General features: G+C 33.3%; 1 protein-coding gene across 1 annotated transcript in view; it reads left to right on the top strand.

The window, feature by feature from the left end:
* The first annotated feature begins 1,109 nt into the window (after positions 1 to 1,109).
* The window catches only part of LOC106131769 (low-density lipoprotein receptor-related protein 2), a 39,648-nt gene continuing 16,871 nt past the window's right edge, over positions 1,110 to 23,886 (top strand). The window contains exons 1-2 of the mRNA XM_060944321.1: positions 1,110 to 1,407; positions 22,653 to 22,791. Coding sequence (XP_060800304.1) covers positions 1,348 to 1,407; positions 22,653 to 22,791 — 199 coding nt within the window. The 5' untranslated portion in view covers positions 1,110 to 1,347. The remainder of the gene's footprint in view (positions 1,408 to 22,652; positions 22,792 to 23,886) is intronic.

Below are 23,886 nucleotides of genomic sequence, written 5' to 3'. Positions count from 1 at the left end.
TTGAGTGAGATCGACTATTTTTATAAACAGTCAATAAAAAAATCCCATCAGGCTGAACGACTTTTGGTATGGTGACCTATGGTTCACGTATTGTACTTATAAAGTCTTTTGCATAGTCTAACTAAATACTCTAGGGTTTCTAGTTTCAAAGATGTATTGTACCCTATGTGATGTCGTTCCCACTCAACAAATTCAGTCAGTTCAGCAATAATAAACGTTTAAAAACAAACGTACAATTTTTTTTTACTTTTTTAATCGGGAAATATTTGGTGCTCCTTATTTCATGTTGCCAAGAACCCCGACAGGAAAGCTGCGCTGAATATATGTGAATATGTAACTAGCAATGAATCCAAATTCAATATTTTTATTCATTAGATATTATGGGATATTTCAAAGATCACTTAATAATTGTCATATCTTTTGGTTTCACATTGGTTGACGTTTAATAGATCACTTAAAACTAAGTTTACTGCTGCTTCCAAAGCATCTGTGGAAAAGAAGCGGTGACAAACTGCACTGCAGTATTTTCTTCAATAACGTTAAATTCACAATTATCCAAACTTAGAAAAGAAATGTGGACGAGAGAAAACATTGTTATTATTAATTGATAATCGAAATTTAAATATTAATAAAATAGTAATACATAACAAAAATAGTAATGATTGTTAGATGATTATATTGATGGTTGTGGTTGCCCTGTGCACTTGATGTTTGCGTATCAGATAAGTTTAATTATTTATACTTAGATACTTATTCGTATTAAGACGTTTGTTTATTTTTCAACTTTTGTGCATACCTGATTTTTAATAACCCTTACCAGTTCAGCCTTCCCAGATATTTTATTTTTCACTCTCAACAAGCCATGCAACGGATTTATCAGGCGGTTTTAAAATTTTGGTACATAAATATTATATTACCGATTCTTGTGTACCTATCTTCGTATTCATTGAGATACAGGTGCAGCAATTGTAATGCATTCAGTATCAGTTCTACCTTCGAACGCATCAATCAAAGAATGTTTGTTTGTAAAACAAGCCGAATATTGCGATTCGGTCAAATCTATTACCGAAATCCCTCTGTAAATAACTTTTCTTAGTGAATTACCGGAGGCGGTGAGCTTCCCCTACAAGATGGGCCCTCCCGCCATTTCGCCCTCCGTGGAGTGGGCCATTCAACGACGGTTCGCCAAGCTCTCACGGTCCTTACTTTCTGCTTGGTTCTTCAGTTTGGCGGGCTTAGCGTCGGAATATACACGCGTCCGGACTTTCTCCCTGTCTTGGCGGGAAATATCGCGACTGCAGTCCAGAAATAGTAGACGTCGCAAATCTTGGTTGATGTGTGTGAAAAATGATTAAGTCGCGCCCCCTGATGTTTTTGCTATTGCTCGTCATTATAAGCAATTTTATGGTAAGAATTATATATGTTTAAGTAATAACTTACGTGTTCTAGTTAAGATTATTTAAGTATATCGGATTATCACACCTTTTAAGATTTTCATGAGACAGTGGTTAATTAGGGAGTATATTACTATCCAGTTTAACTGTAAATTGAGATAAAAAGTTATAGTACAAACAACAAAATGATTTCCCAAAATACAAAAAATATGCGAAATATATGTAGTTTATTATAAAGTTTAAAAGCTAAACTATTATAAAAAATAATTTTCTTAAAAGATTGATAAACTGTCAAGTGCAAGGCAAGGCGTCATTGCCCGCGATGTCCGCGGTCCTTCCGCAAATTTATTGAGCCATCAATTGATATCCAAATGTACTCACATGAGGGAAGTCCCCTTTCTCAAAATTTAGGGGGTGAATGTCGTTTAATCCAGTTGTTAGCTATAACATAAAATGACCCTAGGTTTTCTTGTCTGCCTTGCCTTACTATTAAAATATTATTTTATTCCGATGACTGCCTTTGGATCCACTAATAAAATTGCTAGAAATTGCTAGAGCTTCTCAATTATTTTACTTATCGTTATATCCTGCTGCAGTAGCTTTAAAGCCTACATCGAATAAGTACAAAGGTACCTACATTCTTAAAACACTAATCAAAAGACTGTATTCTGATGCATCTAACATTTGAGTGTACTTATATTTATGTAAGTTTATTAATTTCCCATATGTCAATTTGATATGATTACTGTAATAATACATAACTTCAAATGCAATTATATAAATCGATAGTAAGAAAGACAATTACAAACCATTCATTTGCATCTATAAATTCAATATCTATGAATGTTTATACAACTCGTTCATCATCCACGTGCGGTCGACCGAAAGCGTTTAAACATCCATTATATCTACATATGATAAGCGTTTACTAACTGTAACTATTGCAACATGTAGTCTACTGCCGAATCCATTTGCCCAGGAGCGATTTTCGATCGAAGCCGCAAGCTTACGGACGGTAAGCAAGCAAGCTAGGCATACTCCGAATCCGTAGGGCGTAGATCCATAACCGATAGAACCGCTACCTCGCCATATCAATTACTGCAGCCGCTCGGGTGCACCCAATTACTAGCTTCGGTTCACATGATTCCTACATGCAACCGAGTGTGCCACAAACTGAATCCGATGCTGTTCACGAACATAGATATATAAAAATTTAGATGTCGGATATAGCTAGACTTACGATGAATAAAAATGATTGTAATATATTTAGAGAAATTGAAAAAAATCTGAAAAATATATGGATGGATTTTATACACACATGCATAAGGTACTTCATATTTTATACCCACATGATTACTTATCACAAAATCAATGACAGAATTATCAACTAGGCTTAAATAATTTCCCATAACATTACTAACGGTTCAAGAATTAAGCCCTGAGTAACGCCCGTCATTAATCTTATGGTCACTGCATTAACATAAACCATTTATATAAAAATAGATGCTACTACTGTTGGCAAGTTGTGTAGATACGTTTACTCGTAGGAAAATATGTTTTCTGGGATTCAGAATGTATGGCTTACAGTTGAATAAACATAGTCAAAGGCTGATGTAGAGTTAAGAGTGCGTGGGAATTGTCTCCGCATTGCAATTAGGGAACTCCCGGGAGCGGCGGCTCAATTACCGCACGCTTTGTTTCTTTATTGCGATTCGCCTTATCAAAGCAATGGAAACTTCTGATTTTATGGGCTATGGAAGAAAATATATTTTGGTAATTCTGATTATGAACGGACATCTAAAATATATCGAAGACAATACGATTCATTTAACATGCTGCTGTATAATTTCCAATGGTAGAATATTGATTGTCTTAAAAAATAACTTTATAATTAACAAAAAGTAGACTAATGTATTCATTTTAAAACATTGATTCGTTATAAGTAATAATAATCATAGTCAACCTGTTAGATACATTCGACAAGGAGAGTGCCATATTTCTTAATAATTCTAAACTTTTACCGCCAACTTCCGTAATAAATTTGCTTTATAATTTAAAGTTAGGAACGAGAAGACTTATGTGGTTTGAAATTGTTGTCTCTTACTCAAGTTGTAAAGAACAATCTAAACAATATTTCTTCATAGCTTATACCCTTACCGGCCAATTGATGCGTAACAAAATACATTAGCAGACTACAAAGCGACCACGCGCCGCTGTAAGTGAGAAAGTGATTTGCAAAAAAACATAGGTATCATGTTTATATGTGATTGCCGCTTCTTCAAGTCATCGACCCAATCCAATTATCGTTGCATAATGGGAGCATTTTTTCATCAATTAAACAGTTTTTACGTTAAGCAATTTACGATACCTCAGCTGATAGTGTCAGGGTCTGGTTATCAAAACGTTTAATCTCAGAACTGACGATGTCCAAAGATTTGATGGTATGAAGAAATAGATCGTTCCGATGATGATTGTCATAGATGATACTTTAATTCTTCATAAAAGTCTAAAAGTTTACCGTATTTGTGTTTTACAAATTTGGTCGTGTGATATCATTGTTATTTACTATATCTACAAAAAAAGTGCCAACTTACGGTCAAGAACACAATCTTCTTCTAATTGGCTTGGCATGGATGTTCTGAACTTAATTTTTTACTGCATCCGTCATACAACTTTCTATGTTATAAATAATAACGCATCGCCTTCAGACCTAATCAGGAGAGGAGCTAATCTTATTTAGAAGATATAATCTAACCTCACCTTTAACAGTACAATGAACTTAATACTAAACCAATTTCAATTGGATATCTACTTAATGTTTGCTTCAAAATGCATGCTGAAATAGAAGTTGATCAAAACACAATGACTTTTGTATCGTGCCAAAAGTTCCAATTAGGGGCACTTCTTAACTGTATCTTATCTGATGTTTACTATTGTTATATCTTAAACTGAATGTACCCGTAAAATTTGTATAATTTATTTCCTCTTGTTCCAATTGCTGGTGACTATTTTTAAACTTATCTATACTCTGGAGGTTTTATATTTATCAAGTTGATAGTTCTTTTTTGCTTTAGATTAATTAAAAATTGTATAATATATACTTATTTGTATATATACATACATACATATGGTCACGTCTATATCCCTTGCTTTTCTTCTTTGTATATATTATACAAATAAATACTTATTTGTAACTATACATACATCTAATAATAAACTAATTGAAAATTAAAGAAGGTACCCTCTTGCAAAAAACTTTTCATGATTGAATGTATTAATTTTGTATGCATAATGCAATGAAATCCATAAATAGATGCCTCTTTTGTTATAATTTATATTAATACTTGCATCTGCATATTCATGTGAATGGATCTATTAATTTACATAAATCAATGAATTTATGTCGATAAACAAAACAACTTGACGGGTTATTTGTATGCGAACGTAAATAAAATTAACAATGTTCATAAATCAATGCTTGCACAAAATGAGGAACTATGTATTCCTATTCGCCTTTTATGGACACGCAATGAAACCTGCAGCAAAGTTGCACAGTGAATGGTCCGAACATAAAACACGGAATATACAAAGTCCGAGCTTTCTGATAATCGACACAACATCTGTTAATACTCACATCCGTTCTCAAAGTCGACGCCTTCGGGGATCGAATTACTATTAGTAAGGTCTCATTTTTATTTATTCACACCGGCGAGCTACTCGATACATATTTGCGATGTAAATTTTTGTTTCTTCCATGATTGTTTGGTAGCAAAATTTGAAGGACATCAAGAGAAAGGATAATAGAAATAGGATTCTTTGCGGCTTATATAATTGTGATTCCTCTTTTAGGCGATAGGCTTGCAACTATTTATTTGTACAATTTACCATTAAGCCAAACAGTTGAACGTGGCCTTTTAGTCTTTTGATGACTGTTGGCTCTGTCTACCCGCAAGGGATATAGATGTGATTATATGTTATATAATGTTCTTTTACGCTATGAGTTAGCAATCTGTCACCATATAAATCTCAATTCCATCATCGCATGAGCATGAGCAGTGAAAATAGCCTTCGAGTATCTTTTCGAGACTATTAGCTATTTATCTCTGTCTACTCTTCAACGAATAAAGACGTGATGATACATACATACCTACAATATAATCTAAACCATCTGTCTTGAAAATACTGAAAGGCCACTTAGTTTCAGCTGCTTGGTCCAATGGCGGAATTGAAATACCTAGTTGTTGCTATGCTAAAACATAAGTAATTTGTCACTAGTTCTGTACCCTCAACGTTTTATATTTATGGGTACCGTTGCATGCGTGGTGCGGTCGTCAATGGCTGGCCGCACCGTGAGCCTTCGACCCTACGCCCTATCGATCTATAAAGTCGACTTGTTGTAGCCCGCAGCACGGACATGTCTATTAGAGAATTTATTCATGTTTTAACCACCTGCTGCTGTGGGAACCGTGTCATGTCTGTCCAAGGGTCGTGAGTATGTGGAACTAGGTAGTCCTACTGTCCTATATGTTGATTTGGTGGGATATGTTAATGGATTCTATTGTAACGAGCAAAGTCAGCGGGGTCTACGGGGCAGTGAAGCAACTATATCGGTGAAACCGTTTTCGAGATGTTCACAATTTTGTAAAAATATGAATAGTGTTCGAGAGGTCTAAGTTGGCGGCGAAAAACGAAAAAAATAATAATTGTAAATTTTAAAAAATGCTCCTCAAAATGCCAACTAATAATATAAATGCGAAAATAAGATCTTTTGTTTCTCTTCACGCGTTATCTTCTGAAACAATCTTCTTGAAATGTCGTGTATATATAATCTTAACTAAGAGTCTGGAGAAAGACATAGAGTGGCTACCTTTTATTATATGTTTTATTAGGACTTTACTTGTTAAACTTATAATTAGCTTGTTCACAAAGATGATATCAAAGATATAGCTATCATCTGACTATTAAACCACTTAATGTCTCCATCAGTCTTTGCGCGCAGAGTTTCTTAATTAAATCGCTCTTAATAACATAATGACCAGTTCTATCTCAATCGTTTATCAAACCAGCTAAACAAAAACAAGATTACTTATTAGTAGTACTAGCTGTTGCCCGTGACCTCGTCCGCGTTGAATTTAGTTTTTATGTACTTAAGCAAAATTTTTGTAGGCCAGTTTATAAATTGGACCAAGCCAAGCACATCTGAGGAAAACACAATCAAATCGAGGCAATAGTTTTCGCGTGGTGCAAGTGTAAACATAAGACGAAACTTCTAAAAAAATCTCATTTTTATTGCTTCTGTTGGTTTTTTAGATCTGCCCAAATATCGTATTTTTTCTGAGATTATCTAACTTGTATATAGGATATTAGGATGAAGTTTGGGCCAATTGACCAAATTTTAATTTTTTAATAATATTTTGTGTGAGCTACTAAATATAGTCAAAATTGAGTCCGAAACAAGTCGAAATCGTAGAACTGCGTGCGGAAATGTGAAATGCCTCTTAATACTATTCGCGGTGGTCAGGCATCTGGCAAATTTTGACACCTGACCTACATTATCTGTTTAATAATAACTCTAATCAGGATAACTGTAATTAATTAACATAGATATTATCGGACAGTCTCTAGACAGCAAAAAACATCTGGCTATAAAAAAAAAAGAATTTGTAAACACCGTTATTGTTATGGATCAAATGAAATTGCCCTCTTGCGAATTTGAAAGTGAAATACGGTCAGAATGACATGCATTTGTGCAAAATTATTTTGTAGCCCTGAACTTGAAGTGTTTGTGAATTTGTAACACGTTTGAGCAAAAGTTTGGAAAATATACTAAGCCGTAATTTTCTTCGTTTTACCCAATATATGCTACATGGTGGACGTTTAAGAAATAATCGATTTACTTATATATAGGTATACATTTTCGTTGGCATTTTGATACATGCCACGTTGAAATTGTCTGATTCTTTCAATATAAACTTACGCAAAAACGCATTTTCATACTCACAAGCTCACAGCTTTTTGACTTCCTTTTTATTATATTCAGATAAGTAATTCGCAAACACAAAATAATTAGGATTTTTATATCTTCATTACATATATACTTAAGTGAATTCAACTTTATAAATACCTCGTTACTCGTGTAATCCCTACTAATATTATAAATGCGAAAGTATGTCTGTCTGTCTGTTACGCTTTCAGGCCTAAACTACTAATCCGATTTCGATGAAATTTAGTACTGCAATAGAGTTGACCCTGAGGAAGAACATAGGGGAATGGGTTAAGGAGGGGATTAAAGATTGTCAGTGAACTTTTTATTGACAAACGCAGTCGTGGGCTACAGCTTCTTCCTAATATGTGGCTGTGCAGGCATTATTAATAAAACTTTCAATTTTAATTCTTTTCTTTTTTCAGCAGTTAAATATTTTATTAATTAGGTACCTTTCGCAGATTAGTAATAGACAATCGTTACGATTTCACTAGGTAATATTTGTACTGAATGACATATTTTACGCAAGTAATCACGGATACCTAAGCTAAAGTTGTAAACTCAATGAGGAGTCATGTGTAGTGTTGTTCGATGCAGCTATGATTAATGTATTCTCTCGTGGAAACAATTTCTATCTTGAGCATCCTATCCTATCTTTCATTTTGTCTAGATCCAGTTTTAAACATTACCGTTGGCATTACCTGTGTTATAATAATAAAAAACTTCTTGATGTCAAAAGGTAATATTGAAATTAAGTTAACAATTTTTTAATTTTTTTTATATTATTATACCAATCTTCTATAATTTAAAAAATAAACACAAAAATGTGGACCTCAAATATGTACTATAATCACTACATAGTATAAAACAAAGTCGCTATTTTAGTCTGTTTGTCTGTATGCTTAAATCTTTAAAATTACGCAACGGATTTTGATGCGGTTTGTAACAGGTAGAGTGATTCAAGAGGAAGGTTTTTATGTATGATAACATTTATAATTTTGCACCCGTGCGAAGCCGGGGCGGGTCGCTAGTAAATTATAAATGATAAACTAGCAATTTATAAACGAACCATGAATTTATATTATTCATAATTTTTACATATTCCATCAAAACAAAGTCAAACAGATCGTCAAAAACATCGAAACTAGCCGACAGCTCTTCAAAAACTAGTCCCACCGTATCCAGAAATCAATGCTACCCTGTGTCCGGTGCCCCGGCGAGGGTGGCACCACCCCCGCTAAATAAATCACTGTCTGAATTACAGCTTTTCTATAATATTTGTAATCCCTACTCGGACACCCGTTCAATTTGCTTGTGGTTCCTCACAATAGCCCCCACGGTGTGGGGAATTAAAATTGAACTAGTGAATTTGTCATCTGATCGGTCACAATTTTGTTGGTATTAGTAGGTTTAACCCGCGGCGTGACATCTTTGTGGTTAAAGTTTGATCTTTTAAGAATGTGAAATATCATCATCAATGTTACGGAATTTATGCAAAAATTATTGCATAGTGATTTTTTATATTTCGTTTCGTTTTATTCTTGGAAGACCTTTCAGATTATTCTGATTACAAACAAAAATACTTCCATTTTACAAAGTAAGACAATCATTATTTGAGAAATTTAATACGAGTTCTTCCGTAATTGCCGATACTATTTACTTTGTAGACACAAGTAGTAGGTAGGGTGTAAGATTACGGCGCACCTACCTGCTACTTTACAGTTTATATGCTTATTAAACCTATCACAATTTCGATCTCTAACCCTTGGAAAGCAACAGTTTGTGGTGAAATCTAGTTAATCTGTAAAATCTATTAAAATCACTAACTTTCACGACCGATTTACTGATCTGTACTTTTAAAACTACTTATATACCTAGGTACTCGTGCATATTGGTAAAGACTTTTATTAACTCGCTTTTTAAGTAATAAGCTTTGAATAAGGATTTTTTAAATTAGAACTACATTTTCGAGACGTGTTCAGCAGTTGAACATTGTAGATATATAAGATCATAACTTAAAATTAAAAAAAAAGGATTTAAAATAACAAAACCAAAAACGTCAATTATGAAGTAAAACCCATTAAATCCCTAAAATGCTGGCCAAAATTTGAAAATTGTATTGTAATAGTCGGGATTTCGGGAGTAATATGAAGTATCATGAAGGGGTTCTCAGGGACCGACATTCGATCTAGTAGGGGTAACCTCACCACCTCTCTGAGGTATTAACACTAATACCCAATTATAGACTGCTGTACCGAAACCGTTTGGAGAAAGAAGATTATGTCTCTACCGCAAACTATACTGTTATTGTGTTTTGTATTTCCATTAATTTCTAAACTTTATTTTATATGACATTCTCAAATAATTACTTACACTGTGAAATGGGTATGATTAATTTTAGGTATTTTAGTTTAGGTGCTTGGGTGCATCAATATTACTACAGAACAAGTACAGAATTAATTAGCTAATAAGGTAATTTAAACACAACTAGGCATTTTAAATTAAAGTTAGGTATATTTATACAAATAAATTTGAGAAAAATTGAGACAGTTTGCCGGCAATCACTAGCCATTATCTTCCCACATCTTTGTGGTCACAGCGATACTAAATATAACAAGTACAGTTATTTCGTTCATTTTGTTTTTGTTTTATACAATTCACTGATGACCACAGAAGTATTTTTATACAAATAGTATTTTTGGACGATTCTTACCAATGTGCTCGCCGCATAGTGTAAATTAATAAAAATGTGATTAAAAAAATACTTAATTTAGTTTTAAGAAAAAATCAGTTGTCTCTTGTTTAACATGTCTTACAAAATAATCAATATCCACATACATTATAAGTATATTGTAGAACCTCTGTTATTTTATCTGATACAAGCGCTTTTTAGACCGCATTTCATCTGTGTTAATGATTTTACAAGTTTTATTTCCGCAGTTCTTGTCTTGTAGCTAATTTAATAAGTCAATAGTATCAGCTACCAGCAGGTTCATTTAAAGAGAAAGTAGGTATTTCACTTTGTATTTTTGCGACAAAGTTTATTAATTAAACTCTTAAATGAAAAATACGACGGATATGATCTCGAGGTCCCATTCTTTTGGTCGGGAAGTGAAAGCTAACAATGTTTTGAAAGAACTTGTTTACAAGTTCTTTTGCCGATGTTTGAAATAACTTGATCCGCCAGTCTAGACGCCGAGAGGGGTGCGTACCCCCTAGAGATACCAAGATTGCAACCAATAAAATCATATTGAATTCAATCTATTTCTTGCCTAATAACTTTGAATGTTTTCTTGTTAGCTTCTGAAAGGAATGCTCGAAAATTGTGATGCTATTCATATTCAATTTAATTTGTTGAGCAAATATGTTATTTCATTCAGACTGTTCATGTATGTGATATTGCTGTAAATATTTCCAGAAATATGGATACTTTTAAGAAATTTGACGTGCTAGATAAAATTTTATAGGGACATGTGGGTTGTGGCGTACGTGCCTGGGAATACTTTACTAAAACAACGGGATTTGCTAATAGGGCTGTTTCTCTTGTACATATGATTGGTACTATATACAAAGATAATAAGCAGTGTTTTTTGTTCAGTGAATACATTTTTGAATTTTAATGTTGCGTTGTCTATCATAACAAAACTGACGTATAGGTACTTATTAAAATAAAAATATTCTGTAACTGAAGTATTCTTAATCAAGAAACAGAGAAGTAACGAAATTTCTGGTGGGCACATAATTCCTAACCATTAAATTTTTGCATTGAATATTTTCTGTCACTTTAAGAAAAGATCATGGAATTGAGAGAACAAATTGCACAGCTGACACAGATAATTCTTTTATAATTGAGAGCACAAATCCGCACAAAAGATTTAATAGTCTGTCCAGGACAGACGGAAGCTAAGGCATTTTTTACAGAACCGCATAACAAAATAACAATTTGTTCTTCATCGGACGAACGGTTTAATAAAGTGTAACTCTTCCATTGTTGCGTTTGGCGGAATCGTGAATCCGGCGCGGTAACTCCAAGATTTTAACGGTTCAACTTTGACACACAAAGGCCAAGTTCACATCACTCCCAACCATTGAAACCGGGGTCAGAGATAGCCATGTGAGAGCGATTTGTAATTAAGTGCTTTACTGAGATTATTTTAATTGCTTTTCACTATCTAGATATACGAGTATATTTTTATGAGCGTATTTACAAAATTTGCAATCCTTCAGTTCCATAGTTTGGACTCTGCTATTCTTATATTTTTTATGTATTTATCAATAATGCTTATGCTTCGGAACTTTAATAATATTTATCTTTTAATTAACAGTTAAGGAAAACTATTGAGGCAAGTATATTGCTGTTAGATACTTACATATATGAAGAAAAAGAATTGGGGATTATTGTAGAGCTACGTCGACTTTATAAGGATAAACACCTAGGCGGTAATGACAATCATTCGAACTCAGAGTGACTGCAGAGTAAGATAACCGGTGATTATTTTTGTATAAAAATACAGCATCCCCATTAAACTCTACGTTTTGGAGCTACGACGCCTCAGGCATACATATACAGCCAAACATCTAAAGAAATGTCTTACAAGCAAAATAATGCCATATAAACAACTTCAATATTAAAATAATATTTATCATAATAATATTTATCTGTGTTTTACGACCGCAAAAACGCGTGCGAAATCACCGTTTAGAAGTTATCAATTTGAGATAAACGCTCTGATAACGGCCTGATACGGGGTCACGCTACTAACATTACTGGTCATAATGTCGCAGGGTATAATCGACAGGAACATTGCCCATGATCGATATGCAAAAGAAACATTTCATTGCAAGTCATTATTTTTATCAAATTACCATATACTTACATTTATTCATATTTTAATAAATACCTAAAATTTAATTAATTATTAAATATTATTTCATCTTTAGAGAATATAAATCAAGACTGAGTACCTATTAAAAAATACTGTAAAATATAATTAATATTTATTCTTTTTTATCAGAATTACATACATACATATAGATATGCAACAAAAATCTAATAAGTAATACTGAACTCTTGACTCAGACTTATCAAAATTACTTTCACTTAATAAATTCTTATAAGTTCTTGTAAGTACCTAAAATAGTTTAAAAAAAAGCTCATAATATATGAAACATAACAATGCAATCAAACGAAACTAAATATTGATGTTTTGTTAAGATTACTTAAAATAGTACTTATATCAAAACAAGATAAATATGTTTACTACAAAAACGAAAACAATATTTTGTTTTTTTTTTTCAACTAAACCTTGCGAAGGAAAGTGGGAGACAACGACTATTGTATAATATGTATACATAATAATATTGCATTTTTAAGAATAAATAAATGAATTTGTTCCAAAAAAGTTCGATATAGTACCGAAGTACTAAAGATAAATAAAGACCACAAAAAATAATAAGTACTTAGTGTATTTTTTATTTTTACACATATTTAAATTAATGTTTAACAATTCATTGCCCTGTAGTTGTTGTGGGTATGGTATGCATAATCTTTATGTTAATTCGCACGCTTGATGAAAGTCAACGTTATTTAATGATTTCCATTTAATCACTGGTATGTATAGAGTTTATGTGTACAATAAACTACGCATTCATACATTTAAATAACTTAGCATGTTACAAAATAAATATTGATATTCCTTTATTTCTATAGTTACGAACTGCCCCGGCTACGCACGGTAGTTTATATAAACCTTCCTCAGAAAACCATCTTTCCAACATTTCAAACAGAAACTAGAAGAAGATTAGCACATAATACAGACAGAGAAAAAAAGGGAAACTTTGCGTTTATAGTAGTGATATACGATTTCCACTTTCTGACCATGATTTCTACAATAATAAATTTTTATGTTTTCTCATAATATTTTTCACACTAGAAAGAAAAAAGTCTCTGCCATTCCTCTAAAATAACTGATATGTAAAGAATCAATTTTGTCGTGTGCTAAAAAAATACCTTCTCAATACCTACCAATTCCTTGTCATACAAAATTTTTGGTGTAATTAAGCACCTAAGAAGATTTAAAATCATTTAACAGACCTGGCAAAATAAAAGGGTTTGACCTAGAGAATACATGAAAATATACTAATTTACCTACTTCTGCAGCTTTACATTTATTACTTTACTAAAATCTAAGAACTAGCTAAGAAAATAATTTTATGCGTATTATGTGTATATTGTTACACACACATTTTAAATAGCTTTATCCCTCACGGTATAGAAAGAACCAATACTAGATTTTAATTAACCTTGTCAGTTTTTCAAAAGTTTACTCAGTCATGGCGAATTATTTGTTATATATATTTCGCTTTATTTTTTGTGAATATACATATGTATGTATATGTATGTACATATAGTCACATCCCTTGCGGGGTAGAAAGAGCCAACAGTTACTCCAAAAGACTGATAGGCTACGTTCAACTATTTGGTTTGATGATGTTTTTTTGTTAATGTTTTTCTCATTCTCATGTTTACTTAGTGATGAGATCGGATGTTTATCTTGTGATGTGATCTGTTAACCTGCATCACTGCAAAGAGTATGTGCATTGATGAGGACGCATACGCGGTCAACGACCATGCGCAAGTTCATCCGCGCATGGGAAGTGACTGTGAGTTGCGCTTGCGCATATGTATCTATCATAGTGAGCTTCTACTACTGCCAACGTTTATTAATTAGATAATATATTAATGTGATCATTTTCGCGCGTCATCTTCGCGATTCAGCAGAGTGAGATACAAGAAGTGATAAAACATTTATTAATTTGCTTTTTTATACTCATTAACAAAAGGGAAATCTCTTCTTTTATATGACAAAACACGGTGCAAATAATATATAAATGTTTTTTTCGATAAATCTCTCGCTGTCAATTGTTCCCTTAAGAGGTCACGATTAGTCACTAAGAATGTCATAAAAGTGTCAAAATCTCATTTCATATCCAAAAGAAGATGTCTCTTCGCTTTCATCTTTAGCAATGTTTTACTCTTTAGATTGGACAGTTAATAAGTGCTTGTAATAATTATTTTTTAAAGCCCTCTAGTCTTGTGACGTTCTGTTCACCCCGTTAGGGATAAAGATATGGCATCAAGTAGGTGTGTCCAAAAACTCAACCTGTAGTATGTAGTTCACATTATTTTTTTTTGTTGAAACTTTGGTTTAAACTTGTTTTACTCACTATAAGTGCATACATAAAAGACATCGCAAAATCTTTTTCCAAGATCTCTGAGACCCCTGGAATCCGGATTGAGTGACCAGTCCATCACATAAGTACAGTCGGGAGCAGATAAATCTGTTGCCATAAAACAACGCCACAAGGGGTCATCCTTTTAATCTATATCTGACTGTCACCTGCCTAGGGATAATTTGTATAAATAAGAATTTATGGACTTTTTAACGTACATTGTAGTAAAAGACTCTGTAACACGTCTTCTTTAAATATGTCCCAAAAACAAACGATAAAACTGTACTGTGTAAATTGTGTCTGTGGTTCTTCTCAAATAAACAAATTACGATAATAATTTTAATTAGATCAATATCAGATTGTAGAATGCGATAAACCAGTTGAAATTAGCAGCTTCCGTCTGGTATTTTAATAAGTGCTTAAAATCATGTTGCTTCATCAAAATCTAAACGATTAATTTCCTGCCATTTCCATCTATATTAGACCCATAGAATACAGAAATAAGACCTATTTCTTAATAAATCATGAAGGTATTCTAGTTTACTTACTTCCGTGCTTGAATAACGAATCCGCTCATTATTAGCATTCCACAGACATTTCGAAGCGAATTTCTTAGTAACAGTTCAATATGAAGTAAAACTGAGTTTATAGATGTTTACGATAGATCCCACTATAGAATTCCTTTGATTAAATTACGGAAATAATATATAATTGTCATACAATTCGCAAGTAATTTTAAGCATTATTAAAAGCATTTCCTCAATAAGTATAACGAGATTAGTGAATTAATTTAGTTATCTTAATAATCTTACAAGTGTGAACTAAAAATATTTAGCAAGATCAAATCTTTGAAATGTTGAAAACAGTTATTAACTGGGTCTATATGTAGAGGATAGATTTAAATCTGATTTATCTTATATCATTCCGAAAACATCGGCGTGTAGGTAAGTATGTAAATTAATGTAAATTTGCAATTAACAAGAAAACGTTAGTATGGTCGCTAGTTATATTAACAAATAGGTGATGCTATGATATGATAGTCCTTTATCAAAAAACAAAAACATAGGCAAAAAAAATAAATTTTAATAATATAATTATTTAAAATGTAGTTACAATTTTTAATACGTTATTCGCGTTTAAATTGATGACAATTTCAAATAAAACCGAATTAATTCAAAATCAACTTAAATAAGTGTTTGCGAACGTAAATACCTTGATACTTCAACACACCTGATACAACGTTAATGTTAATTAAGATAAAACAACGCCTATTCAGAACTTGTTCCACAAGTCAATGATTGAAATAACAGTTCTTGCATACAAAATAATGATGGAACTATTCCTTAAAAATGGCTATACCTACCTATTTTTTTATTTCAGTGGGATAATTTTAATCACTTTTTAAGTTGCCAATGCTTTTAAAAGTAGGCAGAATCTTTGAAATAAATAATTAATAGAAAATAAATCTTAGTTCGCATTTAATAAAAAATACTCAAGATATCTACGTCACAAATATCTACCATTGCAAAAGTAATCCAAGAAAATAAACCACGACGAAACGAAATAAAATCTGCTTCGATAAAAAAAATATTGCGATGAATCTTTCGTTTTTATTTTGTCGTTCTTAATACCTCCATATCTTACATGTATGTTGCTATTCTTTTAGCCCCCGCGTCCATAACATAACAGATGGAAACCATAAAACACAATGTTCTTGCGGTTGCCTATTGTTCTTCAAGGGACGTAAAAGTTTACATTGTTTTTAGAAGTAAAGTTTGATTTGATCCCTTACTTTAAAAAGATTACACGAGTGTAGAGAATTGTATATGACTTATGCCTTTTTCCTTTGAATTGAAATATTTTATTTTCTCATTGTTCAAGTTTTTTCTTGGCTTCGTTTTGCAGTTTTTGATAACTTCTTTTACTTATTATTGAATCTGTATGCATACTGAGATTCATTTCGACTGCACGAGATTCAATTTGTCAGTCTGAATTATTTAAGTTTCTTAATAATGTCGATCAAGAAATTCATTAACCTATTCATAATAACAGAATTCATTTACAAAAATAACAATACGCACAAAAATGTTAACACTTGCCGCATCTGATATAAGTGTTTATTCTTAAATATGCTACGGTTTTGGATTATTCTTTAAAACAATGAACTTTTCTTAAAATATGTTATGACATTTCCCCGGGAAAATCCAGTAAATACCTACCTTAAAAAATAAAACAAATTGCAGTTATGAAGAACCTAAGTATATATTTCACTTGCGGCGACGCAAAGTAAATGTCGATTGCATTCCGCATTTTTTGCGATCCTATCATTACCTTCAAGGAAATGCACGTCGTAGAAAGCTAGTTTATATAAAAAATGATTAATAACAAACACGTTTTGTCATCATTCACTCACTATATGGCAACTGTCTGAATATTTTTATTCTTTGTGCGTAATCTTGGTCTAATGCCTCGCATAATAATCTTGTGTGAGGTACGTAATATTCCTTACATGTCTAACACCCATATTCTTAACAGTAAGTTAATGAATAATGAGGTACAAAGAACATTTCTCAAGGTGTATTACAGCTAACTGTTGTCGAGTTCAATGTCAACATTAAGTTTCAGCCAGCATTAAGTCCCAGAGCGAGACATCTTCCTTTATCTGTTTCAATTCTTTTGAAATATGAACGTAGGTTGTCAGAGCAAATGTACCTACCTAAGCGCCGCCATTCATTTTACGCTCTCTTGCATACGCTAATAGAAAAATTCACATTTCATTTGCTTTTGAGATAATATCTTTGTCTTCATCGGAGGCTACTTAATAATTAGCTATTGTGTCATCCCATCACGGGATGCTTATTAATTGTGGTATGGTAATAACAGTCTCTGCAAATTTGTATGTTGATTGTGGTACACTTAGAGAAATGAGTAAGTAATGGCGTGTTTAAGAGTGATCAAATACAAATCAAACATCATTACCGTAGGAATGAAAGTATTTTCACCTGATCGTGATCGCTATGTTGTCCTCACCTTGCAGTTACAAAGTGTTTAACTTTTTGTATGATTATAATGGTTTGATCTTGGCTTTATGGAGACACATATTGGCATGTATTAAAATGATTTTACTGTTACATTAAGAAATGAATCAGAGGCGCGTGCGTTTTTCTTATTCTTGCACAAATGTTATGCGTAAGAATCAATTTACTTCAACAAAAAACAACGAGCAAAAAAATATAATTACAAAGCTTGGATGAGCTTCTGCACTTTCGCAATCTAGCAATAATATTGGAATTCAAGATAACAAGTTGCACGATCCCTAGAATGAAACCTTGGTCAGTGATTTACCGGGAAATAGATGAGAACGCGTGCGCGGGTCATTTGCACGGTAGAATAAAAACAAAGAAAACATAGAGGTATAAAAAAATCCTTGAATAGTTTACTCTTGAAAAATAGAAAGTAGATATTGGTTTTAAGGTTAACGTTTACAGAAGATGCCTGAGGGATCCCTTTCATTCGACTAATTTTTTTTGTCCTATTTTAGTTTGGCATAACGAGTTACGCATACAATCTTTTGTCATAATAGTTTTTTGGCATAATTGGTTTTGGCATACTATTTCAATAAGCATAAATAAAGTTTAGACTAATTAATTTTTTGCGCGGAGCAGATGTAGTGTAATGCGCTATAAGGCGAGTACTTCTTAGGTAAGGTTAGGTTAGGTTATGCTAATAGTAGGTATCTACTATTAGCATAACCTAACCTAACCTTACCTAAAGAAATATGCCTAAAAAGTTATGCCAAATAATATTATGCGTAACAATTATTAGGTTAAACAAAGGTATGCCATGTTAAATTATGACACAAAATTTTATGCTAATAGATAGAGAACCGATGCCTGACAAGCGTCTTGGCAATGAGCGATGACCGCAAGAAGCAAACTTAGAAATCTGTCTAGACGTGATTCCGCAAAGAAATTCATCACTAGGATTAGCATTTAACGGCGTCCCTGATTAACTACTCGTACACTACAATACTACATTGCCTCGTAATAAATAAATGAAAAAATCTTCTGTAATCACGTGTTACAAGTTTTAATTCTCTGCAGACTTTATTCTGCGTCATATGCTGCGGTAACAATAAGCCACATTACACTCGATTTGGCAGATAATTGTTAACATTACTTGCAATCGAGACCACCGCAATCTGCAGAGATGGGTTTGGTAACGGATGGTTTTTTGCTATTGCCAGTTTTAATCCTAACAATTGCGCTTAACAAGAATGTAGTTTAGCTAAATTTGGTTACACAGAAAAAGTATTCGTTTGAGATGTCTGCAAGAGATATCTACATACATATGATACGAATCTTCTAGTTAGCGGTTTATCGTTGAACGTTACTTGTTACTTACAACACGTCAGACTCAAACATTTTAATTCGGTTTTGTGCAAAAAATTTTAATAGACTTATCCTTAAGATTATTTCAAAACTGTAGCTCTATTTTGGACTACCTACCATTATGCAGGGATCCTGGACCCCTTATTCCTCCTGTATAATTTCAAGTTCCGGAGTTTGAATAAGTTATAGCTACGATCCGTAGCATGTCGTAAAATATTAATATCGGTCGATATGAGCACCATAAAAGTAGGTTGCTATATACAAAATAGAACCATAACAGGGCCTATATTTGAGAATGCACAGTATTTTGTTTGGTATTTTTTGAAAGGCCTTCTCTAGGTGCTAATAAGATTGGGTCAAAGAAGATGAATTTGTAACACATCAAATATAATTATTCCAGTTGATGTAGGTATGTCCAAGCGTGGGCAAAACGGACATCCTCATATAAGCGAAGACAACGTTAACTACAGGCATCTGAGCCATTCAAGACTATCTAACACTTGAATAAATGCAAATTGCGAATTTACATCCAGACTCCAACTAGATATGAGCTCGGAAAATTCCAGTCTTTGGTTTGATTCTCTTATCTTGCGCCCTTTTTTTGAACAATTTGAACATGTTTGAAGGTATGCAGATACCTTGTTAAGTGATTCTAAAAATGTTACTTATTCGTTTGATATCTTAATATCGCAAAAGGCTTTTTAACGTATTCAATAAGCTTCTTAAAAAAAATCAAAATTTGGTACAGAGGTAGTGTTGACACTGAGGTAGAACATAGACTTATATACAATAACATACTTTTTATTTCGAAAAAAGGGGGAGAAGTGGTGAAAAAAAGGGATGAAAGATTGTCCATGTGTGAACTTTTACGGCAAACGTAGTCGCGGGCAACAGCTACTATTACTTTACATATTACTGATTTCTTCTTTACTTACAAAAAGCTTGTAAAGATTTATCTATCAGTCAGCCACTGATTCTGGAAAGGTTTAAAGAGACACACTTTTAAAATGTACCGAAGACTAGCGAGCGCATAGTAGTACATTTAATGCAGATTGCTTTTCATAATTTTTAAGAGCGGTACATCTCTTCACTTCGTATATAGACATATCCAGTTATAAAATTCTTCCGTCGCGCCCAACGAAGGTCACCATGTTTCTACGAGATCATTGTCCTGATATAAACAGGTAGAATATCCACAAATATAAAAATAGCATTTAAACCTCAAAACACGCGTTGCTAGTTGCAAGCCGCGTGCAAATGTGTACGGACGTACAGTTGACTAAAATATTACTTACAGTACCACCGACGTAGTGAGTTCTAAGTATATATTGCACCATGTATTCTAAATTCTACGACTAATTACTTATACCTTCTAAATTAATTCGCAAATTTATTTCCTTTGCTTACCCAAATAGGGTTTATAGATTTAAAAGACCTGGTCCTGGTCCTGGGGTGCAATAAAAAGGATTTTACAAAATTCTTTGAAGGGAAGAAATTTTCTCGGTTTATGCGGGCGTAGCTTCTGACGTAGTCTAGTACATAATCTATATATATAAAACTCTTCCGTTACTGAGTGACTGACTGACAGACAACGCACAGTCGAAACTACTGGTCGTAGACAGCTGAAATTTGAAATGTAGGTTCCTTGGGATATGTAGGGGAGCACTAAGAAAGGATTTTTGAAAATTCAACCCCCAAGGGGGGGAAAAGGGGTAAAAACGTTTCTATGAAAAATCTTATTCCTTGGGTTTATAAACTTGAAACTTGGCATGAACACGTACATAGGCAAGTAAATATGTTTGACATTATAAGTTTTTTCAAACTACCCTCCAATCGTGATTTAGGGGGTGCGATTGGGTGACTGATTTATTAACGCACAGCCGAAACCGCTCGGTATAGGAGTCTGAGATTTTGAACAGAGGTTCCTTTAGTAACATAAGTGAGCACTAAGAAGGGATTTTTGAAATGTCAACCCCCAAGGGGGGGAAACGGGATAAACTGAGCCGGGGCTGCGGGAAAGTTCTAACGAGATACCGTGGCCCCGGAACGCAAAGGGCAACTGAAGGAACGAGGTGGGTTTTAGTCAGTAAAAGTCTGACACTCCCTTCCGTTCCACCCAGAGCGGGAGAGGTCATTTGATGATTTCCCATCCTTAAAAAAAAAGACTTTGTATGACAACTTTCAGTCGTCTCTTTAACATACATAATTATGTACATACATGCATAACATTAATAACATCACGCCTTTAAATCCCTATTTTGTGTTAACACTACCCATACAAACAGCTAAAAGGAAACAAGTGAAGAGACGAAATTTGTCCGCATCCATTTTCACCTAAATTCTTAACGTTAATGAGATTTACTTTTTATTATCAGGTCAACCTAATAGCCTCACATGTACGTATAACTTCGTAAGAATTTTCTTTCAACTCCTAACCGTTGAGGAGTTGTACCTTCCATCATCAGCTCATTCACATGGGATGATGACTATCAGACGCAAATACTTAAACAGATCTATGAAATTGTCAAAAACGTAATTGCCTGTAAATTTGAGGTTTGCCCTTGATTTCCCTGGAATACCATCATCAGATCCTGACTAGGTAACAACGGGACCAACTTGAAAGTATACTCTACCGAACAAAAAAAGAATCACGTAAATCGGTCCATAAATCTCGGCGTAATCGGTATGCATAAATAAAACACCCGAATTTTATTTTCTACAAGATTTCAGCCTGTGGAAGAAAAAGCCCTGTCGAGATCATTAAAAAACGCTATATATAACCGAATTACACGTGGGCGAAGCCGCGGGCGGAAAGCTAGTTAATTATATTTAAGTTTATCATCTATTAATTTTTTTTTATTGGGCTTCTGAAAATTAACCTCCGCGTACTAAAGGAACGTGAACATCAACGACAAGGTCAAAAGACGAGGGTCATTGAGATCTCTAGCCGGATTTTCTAACCAAAAAAATTATCAAGACTTAATCGGGGAACTATATTTCTACTACAGAAACTGTTTGTATATGACTGAACATATGTAAGTACATATATTTTCTGAAAGTCAATATTTTACATCTTTATGCTCATGACTGTACTTAAAAGTCTACAACGCTTACTTTCTTGGAAGCACGTGATCAATAATATGCATGTGCAAGTCGTGTGCAAATAAGAATTTACGAATAGTATTTCCTATGCTTACTTATTCGTGTTCCAACTAAAACTTCGAGGTAGATCGATTTAACACCTTAGTTAGCTTTATGATTACTTAATTTAAATAGCAACACATTAAGACCAATTATTGACAGTTAGATTTTCAGTAGCTCTTAAACTTCAGGCTATTAAGCTTCAGGGAACTACTGGTCATAACATAGACTACCAGACTACCGTACCTTATCAAACACTGATTTAAAAAAAAATTGTTTGCTTTTCGTCTCAGTATTTTAAATTCATTGGCGAAATTCTTAAATAACACCTTTTCTCACTTTCGAATAAATCTGTGAATAAATATCTATTTTTAAAAAGTCAAAGTCGGCGCCGTCTATCTGTTGACATAATTGTTATTTACATTAAACTTTTAAACACTGCCGATATTAATGTGTTATCTTATTTTCGAACGAAATGATGAAATAACAATATTTTCTTATTGTTTGCAGAAAGTGGAAGCTGAGGTGTTGTTAGGGTCGCCATGTAAAGGTAGTTCAGAATGCAGCGTGTCAAAGTCGCAGTGCCAGAAGGGTGTGTGCAGATGCGAGCCCTACTACGCCCAAGTTGATAACTCTACGTGTATTGAATGTGAGTATTTGTGAATAATTAGTGAATTCACTAGAAATGTTTGGGAAAGGTCAAGAAATTCCAATGACCATAATTAAAAGCTATTATTTATTATTTTTTTAAATTTAATTTTACCTGTAAAGTACACACAGATTCAAAATAACACATCATTTAAAATCATAATAAAACTATCATGCGCTTTACTGAGCTTTATTGTACATACCTTCATTTTATATACAATCTTACATTAAACATACTTACATTTACCTAAAACTTCTCAAATCCCTTCTTGACTTCAGAAATGACCTAGGTTACTAAATACACCTTGCAATGGTTTCCCCAGTCAGACCAATACCATATCATACAATTCCGCTGTTACAATTCGACCATATTACCGCAAATCGTCTCAATCAATCTCGTACAGAAACAAAACAAAAGACTCTACTTTCAATTTTCTGTTCTAAGGAGTGTTGGAATTACTCGTTTTGCTATCAACAGATCCATTTAAGTAATCGGTGCTTCTACCGCGGTTTCACTGATCATTCCCGGTATGGCACTTAATGGTCCTTATGTGAGGCTGTGGTCACCATCAAATTACTTTCACTAAAACGATTTCCTACGGTTATCATTACGTACCCGAATTCAAAAGAAATCAAATTTCGCTTTTCGATAATTGAGGCAAACATCAATCAAAATATTTTAGTACAAAAGTGTACGTCATCGCCTTTTAGCTCCATTGTGTATGTTGAAAGGTGTGTGGTGCATTATGTGCCGAAAGACAATCTTTGCACGCTTGGATTACTTTCACTGTTCATATTTATCTTACACAAAGAATGCGTCCCAATTCGTGATTCTAAGCTGGAGACAGTTTAATCTAGTTATGCTTTAAAAAAATCATCTAAATACTTGGTGACATTTTGCATATTTATTTATTGTAACTTTGTGTTTAATCATACAGTGATACATTTATGCCCTGTGAATGTGACAAAGCTGCCTTAAAGCACTTTATTTTCAAGACACAGAATACGATGATCATAAAATGTTCAATTGCACTACAGATAATAAGAACGCCAACGCCTTAAATATTTTCTGATCAAATAACTTCAAATAAGAAAT

This window comes from Amyelois transitella, chromosome 5 (genome assembly GCF_032362555.1).
Source record: "Amyelois transitella isolate CPQ chromosome 5, ilAmyTran1.1, whole genome shotgun sequence".
In the NCBI taxonomy this organism is placed as follows: Eukaryota; Metazoa; Arthropoda; class Insecta; order Lepidoptera; family Pyralidae; genus Amyelois; species Amyelois transitella.
This window is presented reverse-complemented; position numbering and strand designations above follow the sequence as displayed.